Below are 15,369 nucleotides of genomic sequence, written 5' to 3' on the forward strand. Positions count from 1 at the left end.
AGTGGCCCTGCTTTATGATTCAGACTAAAAACTAATTACTATTGCCAGTACTTTATGAAGTAGACAAACTGTGGTATTGGAATCAGGGCTTGGAATTTGGTATCTGTATATGTGATATTTGTTTAAATGAAGGCTCTGGTGTTCATTTGTTTAAATAATTCATTATAAGACAGAAAGGAACTTATATATAATAGTTCGAACCTATGTAAGGATAACAACTTGACTAAAATCGAAGTAGTAAAAGTAGAAAACTCGTAGCATAATCAGTCCAGAGTTCGACTCTTATACTATCTTAGAGATCAATGAAAATGCACCTACACTATGATATGCCATAATCAGGCTCAAAATAGAACTTATGTCAGCAAACAGGCCACCCAAATGACTGCTACAGCTAAGTCACCTTTCACTTCCAACCTCATGCTAGAACTCCGGCCAAACCCAAATCCCATAATGCTTGGTCTTGGTGCCACTGCAACCACGGGAGAAGCTGAAATTCCAACAGAGCAGATTCTTCAGCTGAGATAGAACATGGTAGATGGAGAAATGAAAGAGATCAAATGAAAGGATCAAAGAACCAAATTTGTTTGTATACCGGCAACAGTGGAATTGGTGCCTTCACCAAGGGAAACTTGTGAATCGGGTGAACTAGGAGGCACTGTCATCCCTTCTGCACAATCAACAAACATCTTGGATTAAACATTATTACTGCTAGTATGTATCCTTATCTTAGTTTTTAGAATGTCCAAAACAATGCACCAAGATAGAATGGTTATTCACTGTAAGACACCAGAGCCATGCTTCAGTAAGATTGGGATGGTACCTGAACAGGGAGAGATGCTGACTTGAAGGTTGCAAACAAGTGGCAGCTGCAGAGCCAGCGTCCTGTTAATGGGGAAAGAGCCCATGACTGTGCTGTTGAGCAGGAGGCAAAGGCAATTGGGCTGCTGACTATAGACTTGCTTGAGGTTGTCACAGCATGACTGCACTGGTGTTGGGGCTGAACCCTGGACATAGGATCCACATGAAGCCAGAGGTAGCAGGCGAAGGCTGCATTGCGCTATGGTAGAGCCTGAGGTGGTGGGGTTCTGAGAAAGAGCAGAAGGAATAAGGGTGATGAGAAGTAGGACGAGAGAGGTGATGGCAGTGGGAGGAAGAGACTGAGAAGCCATGGTTGTTTGGTTGATTCTTGGGTGGACAGGGCTGCTGCATTGTATTGTAAGGTGTCTAAATGGGGGAAATGCATTGTTTAAGTGTGAGCTGCTGCATGTCTCTTGTGTGTTGTTCCACATGCACTTCTTGTTCTATCTCTGTTTCTCTCTGGCACATAACTAATCTGTACTTCAAAGCTCCATGCAGTTACAGAATTTACTGAACATTAACTCGTACACTTTCGGCAAGACAGCATTTCTCACTTTCCTTTTTGTGATTAATTAAGAACCCGAAAATCAGCATCATTCAGAAATATTTTCACTAATTCATCAGGTACCCACTAAGATATTAACAGCTCTCTTATCAAAAGAATCCCCATAGCCAGCCTGCTCAAACTCTCTTCACACAATATTTTGTGTGAAACCGTTCTGCAGTAAAGCAAATTACATGATTACGTGAACTAATTAGAACCACAAGATAGAAGATATTTGAATGGAGGAGAAAAATTAACCAAAGATAACACGCAGGGCTCTTTATGAAGCACTGAAACATCTTTTTTCAACTTCACCATCAACTTTCCCCACCTTATTTTGCTATTGCTTGTTATATCTCCATCTGTTTGGTGCCCCAACAACAAAGACAGCTTAAAAAGATGGGATTTCTCAATCAAATAGCTCAAGTTGTTTAAAGTTGAGGTTGCCCTTCTAACTATTAGTAGGGAAGTTGAGATTGAATCCATGAACTCAACACGGTAAACTAGCTGCTGTGCTGAATGCAAAGCTTTGTGTAACCAAGTCATGACTCTGGTTTCTTGGGCTAAGAAGGGGCTCAACCGAATTGGTATCCGCCAATCCAGTAAGCTTCTACTCCCTCAGACCAGCCTAGCTTCAATTGAATCCTTAGAGACCCCTCTGGTTTGTATTCTCTACATGCACTTGAATCAATTCTTGTAGCATAGGCTATGGCCATAGTGTTCATGCTTATGATTTTTCCCGGAAAAAAAAAATGGTTGTGCTGGTAATAGCAGGTCCAGGAGATAGTCTTAGCAGCTGATTTACATTGTCCCAATTGCCAAAAGAGGGTAGCCAATGTAATCTCAAACATTGATGGTAAGTTTTGTAAAGGATTTCTGGTGGGATCAAAATTCATGAAGCTAATCATCCTGTGCCTGACTTCATGAATATGCTAAACTATATGCTGGCAGATATGGAATCCTTGGTGGTCCATGTACAAGAGAAGAAGGTGTCACTGATTCGTCGCGCATCTGTCAGCTGTGAAGGAAAAGCTGCCAGGAAGGTACCTGCTGCCTACAGTAATCTCTCTCTCAAATTCTACAGAATTGTACGGTTTTCTTCCCACAGCTGACTGCAAGTCTAGAAAATGAAATCATTTATTATTCAGAATCACATATCCCTTGTATGAATTTGTAGTTTTTGTCACCCTGTGGAGGTAAATGTGAACCAGGACATGGCTGTTTCCATGTTATTGAATTGTGTGTTCCTGTATTGAATTATGGTATTCTGTTATTATGACAATAGGCAACATTTTCCAGTGGTTTGGCTTGAATGAATGATGTGTAGGCAGTCTGTTTCCTGGAAGCATATGGAAGATGTTTAATCAATCCTGGAGATTATAAAATCTTCACTAAAAGGGATGCCTTTCTGTTTTTCAGAATGGACCTTTAGGAACAAGAAAAGGATTCCCTCCTTTAATGGACATGAAAATACCAAAAAAAAAAACAAGTGTAAAGAAGTCAAGAATAATGAGGAAGCTACACAACACAAACCCAACGCCTTGCCTTTCTCCTAGCCTTGTGGGAATCAGATACCAAAAAGAAAACAAATAGAACTCCCACCATAAACCAATTGAAAGAGGAGCCAGGTTGAGATCCTTTATATTCTCAACATCGATCCTATTTTTCCCTTTTATTCATCCCCTTTTTCATTCTCTGTTTGGGCTTCATGACAGAAAGGGCAAGTTTCAATTCTACACCTCTCTCTTTTTTTTTGGGCTCCCTCTCTGTTTTGGCTTCTGATTTAATTTGTTTGTGAACATGGCATGGCAGTTCTACTGCATGGTCATGAGGATCAACATTGACTGCAATGGCTGTTACAGAAAAGTGAGGAGAGCCCTTCTGAATATACAGGGTGAGCTTTCAGTTTCATCCATGGAGTTCTGAACTGGGTTTGGCCTTACATCTCTCTCTGTCTCTCAATTATTATGTGTTGTTTGGGTTGATGAATGTAGAGTTGGAGACACATCTGATAGAGATGAAGCAGTGCAGAGTGACCGTGTGTGGTAGATTCATCCCACAGGACGTGGCAATCAAGCTGAGGAAGAAGACGAACCGCAGGGTAGAGATATTGGACATACAGGAGTTCAGTGTCAGCAGCGAAAATCAGGAGCAGAAACCCTTGATTAGTAGTACCAGCTGGAATCTGCTGTCCAGCCCAAGCCAGTTTGAAACCTGTACAACATGCATATAAGCCATGACAAAGACAAAAAACATAGAAAGATTTCATTTCATTTCATTTCCATTTCCATTTCATTTCATTTCATTTCTAAGTGAGCTATTGACATTATGCTCAATATACATCTTCATGTAAAAGTAAACCCGTGTTTATCATACATTTAGGTTATGTTTGGTTCCAGAAAAATGCCGAGCATCTTGATGAAAGTTTTACAAGCTTTGGCATAGAAATGACATGGAAAGCAAATGCATGGATTAATGGAAGGGGGCCAGGAAGAAGAAAGAAGTCACGGGGTGGCAATCTGTCAGGGGTCACATGCATTTAAAGTAGAGTACATTTTGGTTTTTATGTTATTTATTTATTTATTTATTTATTTTAATTTTAAAATTGGACCTTATTTGAAATAATTGAAGTGGTACACACAGCATGTGGCCTGAAGGGGAAAGACAAGGTGGGCTGTCTGCAATCAAGGAAGAGTTAAAACATATGCAGAAAAATGGCAGCACATGATAAATATGGTGGTGTTGGCTGCGACTCTGTTCCGTTGTTCAGCATTTTTTAGTACCATCATTTTGGGCATGCTTCTTCATCATTTACTCTTATGTTATTATATATATAAAGCCAGAGGGTCCGGCCTTGTGCTCGTTTGTTTTCTTACTCATAAATCAAACTTGCATATTTTGCCTAGAGCTGTCAAGACCCCACACGCTAAAAGGTCGGGTCAGTCCGACATGGCCCAATTGTTGTAGGTCGTGTCACGCCCTGGTCCTTTGGGTTGTACCGAGATAACCCGTCAATCCGCTCACTTGCTCATTCAAATATTAGTTTTTGTTTTTTTTTTGTTTTTGCTTCTTCACCTTTTTTTTTTCTATTCCATGTAATTTATTGAAATATTGAATATAATAATTGTATTTGCTATATTTTATTTTCTTTTAAAATTTATTGATATTTTGATAATAAAAAAAATTCAAATGTGATTTTTTTTCCTATTTTCAGAAACAAAAAGTTAAAATTTATATGAAATACATTTACAAACTTAATAAATTTAGAAAAATAAAAAATGATAATTATTTAAGATGTATGAAGTAACAAAAGAAATTTCACTTAATAATAAAAAAATTATAATATAAAATGAGTTGAAAAATTAAATTAAATATTAACAAAGTGAGTGTTCCATTGTCACAACTCATAGACACGATTGACATGTATGACTCGACAAGATTTTTTTGTTGGGTGGTGTTGAGTTGACATGCTGATTCATAAAGGCCGCTAAAAATTGGTTTGACATAACATATTTGACACCTCTTTATTATTTTTATGGTAAATTTTAGAATTTTAGAACTCTAGAAAACAACTCTAAAAAACAATTTTACAATACTTTATAAAAAAAATATATATTTAGAAATTTAGAATATTCCTAAAAAGTAGAATAACAAATAATTTTTTTCTAGAATAAAATGTATTTAGAAATTCTTTAATATGTTTTCCATATTTTAAATATTTTTAAAAATAACATTTATTTATAATATTTTATTTTTAATCATTTTCTCTCCATATGTATAATTAATAGAAGTAAAAAATAATTAAAAATATATTTTTTAAAAAATCCTATTTTTACAATAATTTTTCAAAAAACTATGAAATATTTTTTAAGTTTCAAAACAATTAATCCTAAAATTCATGCAGAAAGGCATGCAAGCATCTCTGCAACTAATCAATGGCAGGCAATCCTCCCCACCCAAATTCATGGATGTCACTCGAGTAGAGGATTACCTTCTCGAACACAAAAGTGGGTTGCAAAAATCATGTCTCTACAATCCAAATAATACCATGTTGTAATTATATTTATCCAAAATTAAAATCAAACATGAAACTATAATTTTTAAAATCTATTTTAAACTTCGATTTTATAAAGTATTTATAATTTTTTTTAACATTCAAAAAATTTTATCATTCAAAAATTTCAAAAAGTTATAAACGTTTTTTAAAATTACTATCAAATACTTTCTTAAACTCTTTTAATCAAATTAATTAAATAAATATAAATATATATAAACTGTAATTTAATTATTCCTTTTATTGTATTGTCATTTCCATGATAAATCATAAAGATAGTGATAGTTGTAATGTTTAGAATAAAATGAATACAAAAGCAACTTTATACATGTGTTGATGTATATGGAAAGTTTTTTTTTTTTATTATTGAATTCTATTTTAAGCCTTTTTTTCAAAAAAAATTATAATAAAATAAATATAAAAGTGGTGTCGTTTATATTGTGAATCACTCATGTAGGGATGGTGACCACGTCATAAAAAGCATATGTTTAAATACTAAATTACCCATCATGAAATTCAAAATTCTATAAATGAATATAAAATACGGAATCGTACATTTTTGGACATTCCTTCTTTGAAAAAGAAGGTCTTGTTTGGGAGCTCATTTTATTATGGTATGGGATTTCATAATCTCTCATTACTCATACGCTTCCAAACGCAATGTCTCAAATGTTGACCACACAATCCACCGTCGAAATCAAAGATTGCTTTTGCAATCTGTTGGTGGGTCCCACTTCAGTTTACGTGTACATCTTTCCGTGGATTGGATGCTTGGTCCAAAACGACGCCGTTTTGTGGGCCGGGCTAGGTGGCTAACCAACTCCCCTCATATTCAGTGTTTTTCAATTTTCTATTCTGAGATCCAAAAGCTCTGTACTTGCAGATTTCTCCAAACCAGTACATGATTTTTTTCTCTCTTTCTAAACCCATCATGATTTTCTCTCTCTAAACCTCTGATTTTTTTTTTAATTTTTTTTTTGCTCCTTAACTTCTGTCTGTATAACTATTTTGAACTATTTTCTCTTCCCTTCAGTTTTAGGCTTTAAGCGTATGTTTTTTTTTTCTTTTTAAATCTCCATATTTCATGTTAAAACTGCTGTTGGTTGATTGATTTCTGTGATTTTCTGGCTCCAAATTCCCAGTTTCTCTCTCTAGAATTTGGATTCAATAACCGATTGATCATTTGCGCCCGCTCGTATCCTACCTCGTTCAATTTTTTTTTTTCCTTTTATCCTTTTCCCTCTAGAAATGACCGCGAAACTTGGGTCGTTCAGACACACTTTTGCAGAGAAGAGGGAGAGAGACAGATTGTTATCATGCAAGGGGTATTCAGAGCTAGGGTTCGTCCATTTAGAAGAAAATGAAGAAGCAACACCCAGGTGGTGTTCTTTCCGATCGATTCGCCACAAATTTGCGAATTGGTGGAAGACCACGAAAGATGTTGCCGCCAAAGGATGGGAAATGGGTCTGTCCGATCCTCGGAAAATTGTCTTTTCTGCGAAAATGGGTCTGGCTTTGATGCTTATAACGTTGTTGATTTTCTTGAAAGAGCCCGTGAAGGATCTGGGTCGGTACTCTGTTTGGGCCATTCTTACTGTTGTGGTTGTCTTTGAATTCAGTATAGGTAATATTTTTTTTCTTTCTCTTGTTTCTGTTTAGGTTATTCAACTTCTCTGTTTTGTTTCTTTGATCTTTTTTGTGGGAAGATTCTTAAATGGTTGTTTATGTACTGTTTGTTTGTTTGTTTTTTCTTTTTTGTGGGGTGGGGGGGTGGAGGTGGAATTTAAGGACTGAAAATTTATCTATTTTTGCAAAATCGCAGAAAAGAAAGGAAAATCAAAGCTTGGCATCTTGAGAATGTTGTTCTTCTTAAGCCTCTAACCTAATCCGCTCTTCAATTGATACAAAATAAAAGTAAATGCTGCATAAATACTGTGTAGTGATATTCATAGTGGATGAATGAATTCTGTTTTTGTAATAATTCCTTTTCTTTTCTTTTCTTTCTTTCTTTCTTTTTTTTTTTTTTTTTTTCAAAAACCATATAATTTTAGTGGAAAATTTCCTTGTAGTATTATCCTTGCTTTCAGCTTACGCATGTCTTCATTATGAAACCACCCTCTACTCAACTGTGTAATGTCTTGTCTTCACTGGCTATTTCATATTGGAATGAATTTTTGTTATATCCTTTTCGGTTGGCATCCATCTGTCTCATAATTTTCCATCTTTTGTAGCTATTCTACGTTTTCTATGATAACATTTTTGTAATGATTGTCCATTTGTCATATTTATGTTTTTAATTTCTTGTCTTTATTGGCTATGATCTTTTGTAGGAGCGACCCTAAGCAAAGGATTTAACCGTGGGTTGGGAACGTTCTCTGCAGGAGGCCTTGCTCTAGCCATGGCTGAGTTGTCTACATTGGCTGGAAAATGGGAAGAAGTTGTCATTATTATCAGTATTTTTATCATAGGTTTGTTTTTGTTATCGGTATTATTTTTAATGATTATGCTGTTGGGAAATTAGGTGTCTGCCGTATTTTTTCTGCCTCCTGATTTTGAATTTCTCTTTATGACATATTCTTTGGTTTCTAGGATTATGTGGTGAGGAAATCAGGTGTCTGCTATTTTTTTTTCTGCCTCCTTATTTTGAATTTCTCTTTATTATGTTCTTTGGTTGCTAGGATTTTGTGCAACTTATGCAAAGCTGTACCCAACAATGAAGGCATATGAATATGGGTTCCGAGTTTTCACGTTGACATATTGTTTCATAATGGTATCTGGGTATAGGACAAGAGAATTTATCGAAACAGCCATTACTCGATTCTTGCTCATTGCCTTGGGTGCTGGGGTATGTTTGCTTGTAAATATATGCATCTATCCCATCTGGGCTGGTGAGGATCTGCACAACTTGGTAGCGAAGAATTTCATGGGTGTTGCTAATTCCCTGGAAGGTTTGGATGAAATTTTATTTATTAACTCTCCATTAAATTGTGGAAAGATTTTAACTAGCACAACTTTAAAATTGCTTTAAGAACTTCTGTCTTTCCATCTTTATTTTTCATGCTTCACTAATTTCTCTAAGCTTCTATTTAGGTTGTGTCAATGGGTACCTCAATTGTGTTGAATATGAGAGGGTTCCTTCCAAGATCCTTACTTACCAAGCTTCAGACGATCCACTTTATGCGGGGTATAGATCAGCTGTTGAATCTACAAGTACAGAGGAAGCTTTGGTAAGTCTTTTGTTGCCATCATTTAGCATGTCGAACTTATTAGTTGAAAAAAATTAAGCGTTGTGTTTCATTTATACTTATATGTGCAGGTGAGCTTTGCCATCTGGGAGCCACCTCATGGTCCTTACAAAATGCTTAAATATCCTTGGAAGAATTACATCAAACTAAGCGGGGCACTGAGGCATTGTGCATTCATGGTTATGGCATTGCATGGATGCATACTTTCAGAAATACAGGTAGGTTTGGATCTCCAACTCCCTTATAGAGCTGTTTGCCTGAGAAGTAGAAACATCTTTTTCATTTCTTTTTTTGTCCCCTTAGCAATGCTTTCTTCTGTTTGATGGCAATGACATTTTGGAGGAAATATTGCATAAAGATTTTCAATTATGGTATATACCCACTTTTGATATATGCATCTATTGGTGTTTCTGTACTAGAAATATTTTTCAACTTCTTTCCTTTTTGAATTTCGTTTACATCTTTGGTTATCATAATGACCTGAACAACGAGAAAATATATTTATATTTAATTTTGGTATCTAACTTGGTTACTAGGAAGGCCATGAAGCAAGATCAGTTGAATTAACTAAGATGAAATTGCTTTTATCAGCAGTGTATTTACTTGTGAAAAAAGTGTAAATGGGAGAATTGAGGAATAGAATGACCACAAAAATGTTAGAGGGTAATTTGATCCTCCTTAACTTGAATGGGCTGTCGACCTCGTACTTTTTATCCCCACTCCTCTTTTTTTTTTTTTTTTTTTTTCTTTTCATTTTCCAATTTATTATAGCGCTGCTGTCTCTTTTTGAGGGACATCTTGTCCTTAAATCCTAAATGGGATTTGTATTTAAATTAACTGTAGTACTCAAATATTCATCTTGTAGATACATGTGAAACCACATCCATTTTTTTAAATTATTAAATAAAAAATAGGTCAAAACTGAAAGCATTCAAAAAATGACTTCAAATCATGTTTCCATTCTAAATCTATAATCAATGAAGGAATGTGGTAGAAATTATGTTGGAGGCTTTTGAACACTTACTACACAACAAAAAAGGGCATAGAAAAGTAATATTTTCATTGAGTTCTTTACTTGGCAAACTCAATATTGTTGCATCTTAGTGGTGTGATATAGATATATATATATATATATATATATATGTATGTATGTATGTATGTATGCTATGTATGTATATATGTTTGTAATGAGAGGAGAGGTGGGGTGGGATAGAAGTATTTAAATATTGTGCATTGATGGGGTCTTCAGTCTTCCTTTTTTTATAACTTCATAAAAGACTCCCGTGGCTTGGGAAGATATATCATATATATCCATATGTCTATATTTATATATATATGTAAAAAGGTCATTTCCTGGTTGCAGAGAGCACTTTTCAATGCATTACATTTGTTGATCTTGATCTTGCAATTTTAACATAGAAACTTAGAAAAATTAATTAGCATTATACTTTGTACATCGTGTGAGCGCATCCCCTCTTGTTATATGCCCTTTTTACTTGCATCAGGGCATTGATGTTGTGTAGTAACAGTCTCATGCTGTGTCTGTGTATGTCAAATATTCAAAGCCGTGATTTGAGGGTTGTGTATGAATATATTTTGTCATTCTGACTCCATTTGTCAATGACAGAGAAGGTAACATTTATGCATGCTAATCTTTTGTGGATGCAGGATTAGGATTTTCTTTTTCTTAAAACTTTATGTTAATTAGGCTCTTTAAATATTTGTATATATAGGCATCAGCTGAACGAAGGCAGGTCTTTAGGAATGAGCTTCAGAGGTTAGGTAATGAAGGTGCTAAAGTGTTACGGGAGCTAGGAAGCAAAGTTAAAAGGTTGGAGAAATTAGGACCAGTGGACATTCTCTATGAAGTTCATGAGGCAGCAGAAGCATTGCAGAAGAAGGTAGACCAGAAATCATATCTTCTTGTCAATTCAGAAAACTGGGAAATTGGAAAACGGCCAAAGGAGGTGATAGATCAGCAAGAGATTCTCAACATGGAAAATGAAGAAAACAAATTTCTTGAATTCAAGTCCCTCAGTGAAGCTGTGCTTGATCTCAGATCACTTCCAGGGGCACGAGGTTGGGATTTCCAGATCCCTGACATGGGTGGCTACTCACCACTGCCTGATGGTGCTCCCCCAGAGAAGCCAGCCAATTCACAGGTTCCCCGGTCTTCCTTTTTATCATCTGATGCTAAGGCTGAGCCTAAGGAAGAAGAATCAAAAACATATGAAAATGCTAGTGCATTGTCTTTAGCAACGTTTACGTCACTTTTGATTGAATTTGTTGCGAGGCTTCAAAATATTGTTGATTCATTTGAAGAATTAAGTGAGAAAGCAAATTTTAAGGATCCTGCTGATCAAACAGCCGTGCCTGCAGCAGTGGAGTATGTTGGGTTTGGAACAAGATTGCGCAGGTGGCTGAAGTTGTAGAATTGAGAGATGGGCAACTCAGTTGTTAAAGATCATCTCTAGCTTGAAAGATCAATAACCCAGAAAACAACCGTGTACTTGGAGCCAAAATTCCAGAATTACAGTCTGTATCCTAGATCTCAACAAATTGGAGTTCACAACTGACATCTCTGCAGTACAGAATTCCAACCGGAGCTGATTCTACAACTGTCTGAAAGGGAGGCCCTGAAGTTGTATGATGAACCTTGGTTCATCCAGGGCAAGGCAAATCAGAAACTTCACAAGCCATAAGGAGCTCAGAGCATGTCTCGAAAGACCAACAATCGGCATGCCTGAATGGAAAGTGTAAATAACTAACAAATGAACAAGAACTGATGGGTTCAACTAAGACTTGCCAAGGGATGTCATGACATGTTTGACATGGAAATGCAAATTTCCTTGTCTGCAGGTATGCCATTATTGACTGCCTTGGAAGTGTTAGATGAAGCCAGAGAAAGCAGTGATGGTGCTTCTCATTTAAAACTGCAAATATGCGGGTTTAATATGCCAAAGGACCCCTTCAACGTCTCAAGGTTATTTTCCTTGTTTTCTGTCTTGAACTTAATAAAATTGTAGGTTCTATCATCCAAGGTTATTATCCTTGAATAAACCTCTTTAAGTTTAGCTTTATTTGCCTGCCCCAAGTCTATTTTTTTTTTTTTTTAATGTTTTCCAAGTTTTTGAACCATCTTTTTAACTGAGTTTCTCATGAGGGCTTTGTTCTCCCAGGCAATTGAAACTCTATGGGCAAAAGTGTGTTTGATGCCCATAAGTGTATGTTTTTGATAGCGATTTTAAAATTTTTTTCTAGTTTTAAAAATATTTAAAAAATAACAAATTTTAAGTGTTAAAAAGATTAAAAATATCTTTTAAAATTATTGTCAAATGAACTTTAAATATGGGTAGTCACATTCTTTTATTCTTTTATTACATTGTTGAAAGACAGGAATAAAATAAAATCATTCTTCCCTTATATTAAGAAATGATTATTTAATTAAAATTAATTAAAAATTTATGAATAAAATAAATAAATAAAAGTTTGAATAAACATAGAAAATAATTTATTAATTTTAAAATTATTTTTTATTTTACTCTTGTTTTTAGGAATTCTACCTGAGAATCATGAATAACCTTAAAAAAATTAGAAGTAATTATTTTTATAATGGACATGATTTTATAACTTTAACCTAACTCTAGCCTTAGATTTTCCCATAATCACTTAATATAATTGAGTGCACGAGTTGGTAAGTGCAATTTCATATTTTACTTTGATTTTTTAAATATTTATGTAATGAATACCACCTGTTTTTCAAAAGGAGGTTAATTTTTTTTTTTTTTTGGAAAAAATGTCTATTTATTATCCATTATTGTTTTTAACTTTATTTAAAAATTTAATTATAAATTTTTTATTTGAAGAGAAAAAAAAAAGTCATTAAAAAAATTGTCAAATTCAAATCTATGTTTCCTTTGAAATTATGGGAGGAGTCGAAAGACTACTATTATTTACGTTGTAATTACTAATTACATTAAAATACACTCAAATCCAAACATATCAGCATCTCCCGGAGAAAAGAAGGGAAAGGACAAAGCCTAGGGTTTTTCTCTTTCTCTTCTTCCAATCTTGGAGAATTTGCAGAGGAAATTTGAAAATTTTGAATGGGGAAGAACGAGTTTCTGACGCCAAAAGCGATTGCGAATCGGATCAAAGCCAAGGGTTTGCAGAAGCTGCGATGGTATTGTCAAATGTGCCAAAAACAATGCCGGGACGAGAATGGATTCAAGTGTCATTGTATGAGCGAGAGCCACCAACGTCAGATGCAAGTCTTTGGCCAAAACCCTAATCGCATCATCGACGGTTATTCAGAGGAGTTCGAGCGCGAATTCCTTGAGCATATGAAGCGCAGCCACCGCTTCAGCCGTGTCGCCGCCACCGTCGTCTACAACGAGTACATCGCCGACCGCCACCACATCCATATGAACTCTACCGAGTGGGCTACGCTGACCGAGTTTGTGAAGTATTTGGGGCGAACCGGGAAGTGCAAGGTCGAGGAGACGCCGAAAGGGTGGTTTATCACCTATATTGATCGAGATTCGGAGACTCTATTCAAAGAGAGGCTGAAGAATAAGCGAATGAGGGCAGACATGGTAGAGGAGGAGAAGCAAGAGAGGCAAATTAAGAGACAGATTGAGAAAGCTGAACAGTTGATGCCATTGGTAGGTGGATCTTCTCAGCCTAATGAGTCGGAGCTAGTATCTCTGAAATCAGAGAATGGTGGTAAGATCGCCTTTGCCCTGGGTTCATCTAAACTTATTGTGAAAGAAAAAGTGGAGAGCTCGAAATTGGTGTTTGAGGATGGTGAGAGTGAGAACATTGTGAAAGGTAAAGGTGCTGGTGGCAGTGGGATTGGGGGCGTATCAGCATTAGATGAATTAATGAGAGAGCAAGAGAAGGTGAAGGAACGGAATAACAGAAAGGATTATTGGTTGTGCGAGGGAATTGTTGTGAAGGTCATGAGCAAAGCTCTGGCCGAGAAGGGTTACTATAAGAAAAAGGGGATTGTGCTCAAAGTGATAGATAGGTATGTTGGGGAAATTGAAATGCTCGACAGCAAGCATGTGCTTAGAGTTGATCAAGAGGAGCTGGAGACTGTCATTCCACAAATCGGAGGTCTTTTGAGGATTGTGAATGGGGCTTATCGGGGATCAAATGCAAGGTTATTAGCAGTGGACACAGAGAAGTACTCTGCAAAGGTGCAGATAGAGAAGGGAATTTATGATGGAAGGGTGCTTCAGGCAGTTGAATATGAAGATATTTGCAAAGTTGGGCAGTGAGATTAATGTTTAATATTCAACTATAAAGATCAGATTTGATTTTCTTGATCCATTGCAAATGAAGATTCACAACATGTTCTTACTCTTTTTTGTAGTCTTTTCTTTATTGTATGCTGTATTTCCTTTTATAACTGATGATTTAGAATCACAATACTTCACAAATGGATATTTTGATGAAGAAGCACAAATTAAGAGGTTGGACTTTCCCTTGTCCTTTCATCTTAATATCTCATTGAATTGTTTTTGTTAATCTCGCATTTTAATCAAATACACATTATTTTATATATCATATATTATGGTAGAGGATTTTAATGAAAAGGAATGGTGTAGGCATAATTTAAGAGCTTGAAATCCATGACTTTTGGTCCTTAACTTCTCCTCAATCTTAATCCTTCCTCTTGCATAGGTGTTTGCTAGTTCTTACGGTCCATACATCAATAGGTTATGCATGTAAATCAATCTCTCACTCTCAATAGCCTTCATGACTTTACCCCTAGTTAATTTACGTAGATATTCCACGAGTAAAGGCTTCCTTTTAGTTTGATTAAAAAAAATTTAGTTTGAGTTTGCTTGGAAATTGAAGATTGTTTAAATTTGAATGGTTTTTTAGTTCGAATTGTTAGAAGTTACACTTTCTTTCATCAAATATTTGATTTTTCTCAAATTTGTAATTGTTGAACCTTTGTAGATCTTTGGTAATTTGATTTTGGTAGGGGAGAAAGTTCTTGCAAATCTCATGTACCATGCAAGCTATTTGATGATAAGCATGGTCTTATATAACATTTCAAAGTTTGGACTGAACTCACTTGTTGAAGGTGTGCATAATGTCAGTATTAGAGGTTATCTCAAAGCATAAGCTCTCACACTTGATGTAAATGAACAAGAGAATGTACCTTACATATAAGAATTTGAAGTTTTTTGGTGCTTGGAATTTATGTTTTATAAGAGATTTGTTGATATACACACACATATTATGTTTTGTTTAGCTCTTATTTAAAATAGTATCTCTGTGAACCTTTTCTTGAGATGCCTGTTTGGGTTTGAGACAGTTTGGGAAAGCATAAGCTCTCACACTTGATGTAAATGAACAAGAGAATGTACCTTACATATAAGAATTTGAAGTTTTTTGGTGCTTGGAATTTATGTTTTATAAGAGATTTGTTGATATACACACACATATTATGTTTTGTTTAGTTCTTATTTAAAATAGATTCTCTGTGAACCTTTTCTTGAGATGCCTGTTTGGGTTTGAGACAGTTTGGGAACTGATCCTCCAGGTTTTAAGGAATATTGAACTCATTAGTCTAAACAAGTCTGGTCTAGCTGCTTATCTTTGATCAGTACCTAAATCTTTTCACCTTGTTGTTTGCCTCACTACTTCAATGT

The 15,369-nt window shown here is 35.5% G+C and overlaps 4 protein-coding genes across 6 annotated transcripts; 3 read left to right on the forward strand and 1 right to left on the reverse strand.

Moving 5' to 3' along the window:
- Positions 1-155: 155 nt before the first annotated feature.
- On the reverse strand, positions 156-1,391 carry LOC100268042 (non-specific lipid transfer protein GPI-anchored 10). Of its 2 annotated transcripts, none has more exons than XM_019226618.2 (3): positions 821-1,391; positions 593-664; positions 156-487 (listed from the first exon to the last, which is right to left on the reverse strand). In XM_019226618.2, the coding sequence occupies exons 1-3, from the start codon at positions 1,287-1,289 to the stop codon at positions 354-356; spliced, it is 675 nt and encodes a 224-aa protein (XP_019082163.1). In that variant the 5' UTR covers positions 1,290-1,391; the 3' UTR covers positions 156-353. The 2 variants fall into 2 exon arrangements, with proteins under 2 accessions (XP_019082163.1, XP_019082162.1); XM_019226617.2 differs by having other exon boundaries at positions 593-667.
- Positions 1,391-3,806, forward strand: LOC100245724 (uncharacterized). 2 transcript variants are annotated; one of them, XM_059733953.1, is made up of 5 exons: positions 1,391-2,063; positions 2,174-2,258; positions 2,354-2,445; positions 3,215-3,296; positions 3,397-3,806. In XM_059733953.1, exons 1-5 carry the CDS (start codon positions 1,947-1,949, stop codon positions 3,633-3,635), a joined length of 615 nt encoding a protein of 204 aa, XP_059589936.1. In that variant the 5' UTR covers positions 1,391-1,946; the 3' UTR covers positions 3,636-3,806. The 2 variants fall into 2 exon arrangements, with proteins under 2 accessions (XP_059589936.1, XP_059589937.1); XM_059733954.1 differs by having other exon boundaries at positions 2,177-2,258.
- A 2,483-nt stretch (positions 3,807-6,289) lies between these two features.
- LOC100250869 (aluminum-activated malate transporter 9) lies at positions 6,290-11,781 on the forward strand. Its single transcript, XM_002275959.4, has 6 exons — positions 6,290-7,080; positions 7,787-7,924; positions 8,135-8,404; positions 8,547-8,683; positions 8,773-8,919; positions 10,435-11,781. The coding sequence occupies exons 1-6, from the start codon at positions 6,705-6,707 to the stop codon at positions 11,131-11,133; spliced, it is 1,767 nt and encodes a 588-aa protein (XP_002275995.1). The 5' UTR covers positions 6,290-6,704; the 3' UTR covers positions 11,134-11,781.
- Positions 11,782-12,637: 856 nt separating this feature from the next.
- Positions 12,638-14,202, forward strand: LOC100256009 (KIN17-like protein). The gene has a single exon (XM_002275932.4). The coding sequence runs from the start codon at positions 12,808-12,810 to the stop codon at positions 13,981-13,983; it is 1,176 nt and encodes a 391-aa protein (XP_002275968.1). The 5' UTR covers positions 12,638-12,807; the 3' UTR covers positions 13,984-14,202.
- The last annotated feature ends 1,167 nt before the right edge of the window (positions 14,203-15,369 follow it).

This window comes from Vitis vinifera, chromosome 17, assembly GCF_030704535.1.
Source record: "Vitis vinifera cultivar Pinot Noir 40024 chromosome 17, ASM3070453v1".
NCBI classification, from domain to species: domain Eukaryota; kingdom Viridiplantae; phylum Streptophyta; class Magnoliopsida; order Vitales; family Vitaceae; genus Vitis; species Vitis vinifera.

What these genes read in the sequence shown, in the direction of transcription:
- LOC100268042 (XM_019226617.2), bottom strand. Translation starts at nt 1,289, where the DNA reads ATGTGGAACAACACACAAGAGACATGCAGCAGCTCACACTTAAACAAT. An exon ending in CAGCATCTCTCCCTGTTCAG is followed by an intron (nt 668 to 820) that starts GTACCATCCCAA and finishes TTGATTGTGCAG; the next exon opens with AAGGGATGACAGTGCCTCCT. An exon ending in CACCAATTCCACTGTTGCCG is followed by an intron (nt 488 to 592) that starts GTATACAAACAA and finishes TTGGAATTTCAG; the next exon opens with CTTCTCCCGTGGTTGCAGTG.
- LOC100245724 (XM_059733953.1), top strand. Translation starts at nt 1,947, where the DNA reads ATGACTCTGGTTTCTTGGGCTAAGAAGGGGCTCAACCGAATTGGTATC. An exon ending in AATCCTTAGAGACCCCTCTG is followed by an intron (nt 2,064 to 2,173) that starts GTTTGTATTCTC and finishes TGCTGGTAATAG; the next exon opens with CAGGTCCAGGAGATAGTCTT. An exon ending in TGTAATCTCAAACATTGATG is followed by an intron (nt 2,259 to 2,353) that starts GTAAGTTTTGTA and finishes ATATGCTGGCAG; the next exon opens with ATATGGAATCCTTGGTGGTC.
- LOC100250869 (XM_002275959.4), top strand. Translation starts at nt 6,705, where the DNA reads ATGACCGCGAAACTTGGGTCGTTCAGACACACTTTTGCAGAGAAGAGG. An exon ending in TGTCTTTGAATTCAGTATAG is followed by an intron (nt 7,081 to 7,786) that starts GTAATATTTTTT and finishes GATCTTTTGTAG; the next exon opens with GAGCGACCCTAAGCAAAGGA. An exon ending in CAAGTACAGAGGAAGCTTTG is followed by an intron (nt 8,684 to 8,772) that starts GTAAGTCTTTTG and finishes TTATATGTGCAG; the next exon opens with GTGAGCTTTGCCATCTGGGA.
- LOC100256009 (XM_002275932.4), top strand. Translation starts at nt 12,808, where the DNA reads ATGGGGAAGAACGAGTTTCTGACGCCAAAAGCGATTGCGAATCGGATC.